Genomic DNA, 5,697 nt, shown 5'->3' on the forward strand with positions numbered 1-5,697 from the left:
AGAGAGAGAGAGAGAGAGAGAGAGAGAGAGAGAGAGACAGAGAGAGACAGAGAGAGAGACAAATAGAGAGAGAGAGACAGAGAGCGAGAGAGAGAAAGAGTGGGAGAGAGAGAGAGAGAAAGAGAGGGAGAGAGAGAGAGAGAGAGAGAGAGAGAGAGAGAGAGAGAGAGAGAGAGAATAAGAAAGAGACAGAGAGAGGGAGAGAGAGAGAGAAAACAGAGAGAGAGAGAATAAGAAAGAGACAGAGAGAGACAGAGAGAGACAGGGATAGAGAGAGAGAGAGAGAGAGAGAGAGAGAGAGAGATGCAGACTTTGCAGCTGTCACTTCATCCTCTTATCAGTCCCTCAATCCTTCTCAGCAAACTCTCCCAGCACAAACACTCCAAAAGGACAAACTGCGACTATTCCTCCGTTCATAATTGTTACATCATTAAAAAGATGAAAATGAATCTAAACTCATCATCTGGGTCACAGTGACACCTTAAACCCGGTAAGTGAACATCCAGTGATTATCATTAGAACTGTGTGAGTCATTACTTTATATTTACACCACAGACCTGGGAGGATTGAGATGGGGTCAGAATTTTCTGACAGAAACAAAGCTTCAAATCAATACAGTACAATAAACAGCACAGAGGCTCAAAGTAAAGTAAGTACGTTTAATCAGACCGTCGTGTCGTAAGAGCAATACCACGTTTTATACCACGTTTCTTTGCTGCGACTAAAGAACACATGGTGAGCTCGAGTTTGTGCTAATGACATGACAACATCAAGAACTGATTATTTTCCGAACGATTTCCTTTCATTACAATGTAATTACAATCTCATTAAATATAGAAATAAACATGAAAGAGAACCTATTTGTCTTCTCATGATCATTAGAACATTTAAACAATGTAAAATATCCCAAATATTTGTCCTTCTGTGTAATCTGACAGATAAAAAGAAGGTATTAAAAAATAATCACCATGACGATTGTGACAACGTTGGGAAGAATGTCTCCAATCATGGAGGGAGAAGACAGCGAGGAAGATGTCTGCCCTTCCTCTGTCCAGATAAAACACTTTAACACCAACAACAGCAACAACAATGAAGAGTACAACAATCACACACACACACACACACACACACACACACGTCATAGTTTAGTCGTATTATTACAGTCATGTGATCAGGTATGATTTCATTCTGTTTCTTTTGTTTTCAGTCAAGAGAAGAAGAAGAAGAAGAAGAAAGCAAAGAAGGAGAAAAAAGAGTGAGTGTGTTCTGGATAAATCTGCTGTGTCCAGTGTGTTATGTCTCAAATCTTCTCTTCTGGTGTATTTACTAGAAAAAGAGAAGAAAAAAAAGAAAAGAAAAAGAAGAAGGAGCAGAAGGAGCAGGAGAATGAGAAAGAAAAGGAGAAAGAAAAAGAGAAAGAAAAGGAGAAGAAAGAAGGGTAAGTGGACAGTTTTGCTCTTTTGTTTATTATGTCTCTCATCAGTAATCAGTGGCCCCAGATCACATCCTCATCATCGTCTCTCGCTCTTGTCCTGCTTCAGGCCGAAGGAGGTGTTTGTGATTAATCCGGCCAGTAACCTGTACTACCAGTGGCTGCTTCTCATCACGCTGCCCGTCATGTACAACTGGACCATGATCATTGCGAGGTAAGAGCTGATGCTCAGGTGAGATGTTTAATCATCCTGATTATTATGAAGAGGAATTAAATCTGCTTCTAAAATCTGAAATCAGCTCACAGTTTGAGTGCTGGTTCGGCGCCAGAGCCTAATTTACAACCAGTTCTTTCTGTTTCGACAGCCAAAGCACCGGCTCTGAACCAGGAAAAGTGGTTCTTAAGTAGCACCAATACGTTGCTGGTCTAGACTTAAGAACCGCTTGTGTCAGGGACTGGGGCGGGGCTGTGGGCAGAGCTACTGTTAGCGCTTTTGATAATGTACCTTAAGTATACTAATGTTTAATACACTTTTACTTTACTGCGATATGATACATTATCAGTACACATGATAGTAAGTAGCTACATGCTAAGGCTAACTTTTTTCTGTGTTAATGATAAAATAATGTTATGTACTTTCTCGATAACAACCTCCGTTTATACAGATTACAAGGAGCTGCACATACATGTTGGATTCGCCGTGTTTGGATGTTAATGTAGGTTCACAAAGCCATGAGCATTAACAGTAAAGCAACATCAGCCATTGTTGATGTGTTTGTGTTTGCCGCTGCTGCACTGTGTAATGTGACACGTATACAGTCATGTCAGACTCGGCTCTGTGATGGCTCTCTAACCGATGGAAAGGCAAACCGGTTCTTAGAAGGTTCGCCATTGGAACCAACTTTGAACCAGCACCAGCACCAGCACTGAACCAGCACCTGGTTCTTTTTGGTAGAAAAGGGGCATTACTGTTAATGCTCATGGCTTTGTGAACCTACATTGGCATCTAAACGCAGTGAATCCAACGTGTATGTGCAGCTCCATGTAATCTGTATAAACGGAGGTTGTAATCGAGAAAGTACATAACATTATTTTATCATTAACACAGAACAAAGTTAGCCTTAGCATGTAGCTACCTACTATCATGTGTGCTGATAATTGATCATATTGCGGTAAAGTAAAAGTGTATTAAACATTAGTATACTTAAGGTACATTATCAAATGCGCTAACAGTAGCCCCACCCCCAGCCCCACCACTTTTCCTGGTTCAGAGCTGGTGCTTTTGGTGTCGAAAAAGAAAGAACTGGTTCTAAATTAGGCTCTGAACCAGCACTCAAACTGCCTCGGTGGAAAAGGGGCATCTGATTCTCGAGAAGCTATTCTTTCTTCATTCTTGTTTCTGGAGCATCAAAATTGCAATAATTCATTTTTCTTTTCTTCTAGAGCCTGCTTTGAAGAATTGCAGCATAATTATCTGTTCACATGGTTCCTCCTGGACTACACCTGTGATCTGCTGTACCTGGCTGATATGGCCTTCAGAGCAAGAACTGGTTAGAACTTGATTTGAACTTCAGTAAAGATTTAATTTCTCTGTAGGTTCTGTTCAATAGGCTGACTGTAGGTTCCTGTGTGATGCCTTTGTGATGTTTACACAGGATACCTTGAGCAGGGTTTGCTTGTCAAAGATCAAAAGCTTCTCATCAAGCAATACAAGGACAGCACTCAGTTCAAACTTGATGTCATCTCCATGGTACCCACCGACGTGCTGTACTTAATCCTGGGGCTGGACTACCCTGAGATCCGCATCAACAAGCTGCTGCGCATTAACCGCATGTTTGAGTTCTTCGACCGTTCTCAGACTATGACCAACTACCCCAATATCTTCCGTATCTGCACTTTGGTCATGTATATCATCATCATCATTCACTGGAACGCATGCCTTTACTTCTCCTTCTCCAAATCTATTGGTTTTGGCGCAGATCCCTGGGTCTACCCGGCGCTCACGGAGCCTGAGTTTGGGGACTTGATGAGGAAGTACTCTTTCAGCCTCTACTGGTCCACACTGACTCTCACCACCATCGGGGAAACACCTTCACCTGAGCTGGACTCCGAGTTCCTCTTCCACGTCGTAGACTTCCTGGTTGGTGTCCTGATCTTCGCCACCATTGTTGGAAATATCGCTACAATGATCTCCAACATGAATGCTGCCCAAGCCCAGTTTCAGGCGCGCATAGACAACATCAAGCAGTACATGCATGTGCGGCATGTCAGCAAGGACCTGGAAAAGCGCGTCATCAAGTGGTTTGACTATCTGTGGACTAATAAAAAGGCACAAGATGAAAGGGAGGTACTGAGGTACCTGCCAGACAAGCTGAGAGCAGAGATTGGTATGAATGTTCACCTGGATACGTTAAAGAAGGTAAGGATCTTCGCAGACTGTGAGGCAGGATTGCTAATTGAGCTTATTCTTAAACTTCGGCCTCAGGTGTTTAGCCCCGGTGATTACATCTGCCGCAAGGGTGACATTGGCCGCGAGATGTACATCATCAAGGAGGGAAAACTTGCCGTGGTGGCTGATGATGGCATCACACAGTTTTGTGTTCTGGGTGATGGAAGTTATTTTGGTGAGATCAGCATCCTGAACATCAAAGGCAGCAAAGCAGGGAACCGCAGGACGGCTAACATCAAAAGCATCGGCTACTCAGACCTCTTCTGCTTGTCCAAGGATGACTTAATGGAAGCTCTGACTGAGTACCCTGATGCCAAAAACATGCTGGAGGAAAAGGGGAGGCAGATCCTGATGAAAGATGGTCTGATTGACCTGGACCCGGCAAACCTGAAGCCAGACCAGAAGGACTTGGAGGACAGAGTGCACCGAATTTACACCACTATGGAGCTAATGCAGGCCAAAGTCAATAAACTGCTAGCAGATTACAAAAAAACTGAGCAAAACCTGAAAGAGCGCATTGCTCTGATAGAAAGCTATGCTGGGGAGGAGGTAGAAGAGGATGAGGATGAAGATGAGGGGCAGGAAGAGACCAAGGAAGAGGCTGCACTAGAGAAAGTCAAGGAGGAGAAGAAAGACGAGGACAAGTAGAAAGTCTGAAATGTTGAAGAAGCTAAATGTTTCACTGCCAGAAAGAGTTCCAAGTAGAACCTTGTTAGAAGGGGAAGAACCTTTAATTATTTACTGAACCTCTTTAAGAACCCTTAAAGAATGTAAGATTTCAATATCGCTTGTGATGTTTCCAATATTTTTAAATTTTTGTTGTTCTCAGCTGTGTTATCACTAACTCGAGCTCTGATTCACGAAAACTTGAAAACTTGGTTTTATCAAATGGTCTGTGATGAAATTTCATTGAAATCTCTTGTGTTAAAAATAAAGGCACCAGGAAGAACTAAAAATTGTACAGCATCCAAAAGACATTTTTTTCATGACAAAGCAACTTTTGTGCAATGGAAATGTTCCAGATGTTAAAGGTTCTTCAGACAACCATACACCATGACCAAGAACCATTTAAGAACCTTTTTTAAGAGTGTACTATGTTGTGAGTTTGTGAAATGTCCTGAGTGATGTTGATTCCCTGCACATACTGGGAAACTCCGCACACTGAACCTTCTCAATCTCAGGAGCCCAGAAGCTGAGACACGAAGGCAAGAAGGTCACGCTAGGCTGTTTTTAATGCTGCATAAAAGAAACTCATTATTTTTTAATTAAACTTTGGTTTCTGAGTTTTAAAATTGGAATCCAACTGTGTTTTACAGATAAATTCCCAACTCTGCAAACAGTTTAATTATCTCCATCAAGGCATTAACTCTAGACGAGAGGAGAAATGGGAATTGGAGTTATGTTATGCGTAGCAAATAAGTTCATTTTCAAGATTTTGGACTAATGTTTTCTTTCCAGAAGAAAACAACAAACTCATTAACCTAGCTTTATTTATGCTAATGTAGCGTTAGCCAGGTCTGCAGGCACAGGAAATGTTCAGGAGGATCATACATACTGTATACTGCTAATGAAGAACTTTGTCAAAATACGTCTACATAAGTGTTATAAATATTAGTTTTTTGTTGTTATGAAGCCTGAAAACAGGAAGTGTGATGTTGCCCCTGCATGTGAGATCTCACCTGCTTTAGGCTCAGAGGTGATGCAGATTATCATCATAACAGATCTAACTTTTCTGCTCAGGTTTAAGGGATGCAGTTTATATCTCATCAGAATGATTTTATTACACAGCTGAATGGAAACAGACAGGATATTATAC

The 5,697-nt window shown here is 41.8% G+C and overlaps 1 protein-coding gene across 1 annotated transcript; it reads left to right on the forward strand.

The window, feature by feature from the left end:
* Nucleotides 1–351: 351 nt before the first annotated feature.
* cnga1a (cyclic nucleotide gated channel subunit alpha 1a) lies at nucleotides 352–4,598 on the forward strand. Its single transcript, XM_060864073.1, has 7 exons — nucleotides 352–490; nucleotides 939–1,096; nucleotides 1,208–1,255; nucleotides 1,331–1,438; nucleotides 1,542–1,646; nucleotides 2,876–2,982; nucleotides 3,088–4,598. Exons 2-7 carry the CDS (start codon nucleotides 969–971, stop codon nucleotides 4,527–4,529), a joined length of 1,938 nt encoding a protein of 645 aa, XP_060720056.1. The 5' UTR covers nucleotides 352–490; nucleotides 939–968; the 3' UTR covers nucleotides 4,530–4,598.
* Nucleotides 4,599–5,697: the final 1,099 nt, after the last annotated feature.

This window comes from Tachysurus vachellii, chromosome 2, assembly GCF_030014155.1.
Source record: "Tachysurus vachellii isolate PV-2020 chromosome 2, HZAU_Pvac_v1, whole genome shotgun sequence".
Taxonomy (NCBI): domain Eukaryota; kingdom Metazoa; phylum Chordata; class Actinopteri; order Siluriformes; family Bagridae; genus Tachysurus; species Tachysurus vachellii.

Bases quoted from the DNA above. Each gene is read 5' to 3' on its own strand.
- cnga1a (XM_060864073.1), top strand. From the start codon at position 969: ATGACGATTGTGACAACGTTGGGAAGAATGTCTCCAATCATGGAGGGA. The intron at 1,097-1,207 runs GTACAACAATCA...TTTTGTTTTCAG, and splicing joins AACAGCAACAACAATGAAGA to TCAAGAGAAGAAGAAGAAGA. The intron at 1,439-1,541 runs GTAAGTGGACAG...GTCCTGCTTCAG, and splicing joins GAAAAGGAGAAGAAAGAAGG to GCCGAAGGAGGTGTTTGTGA.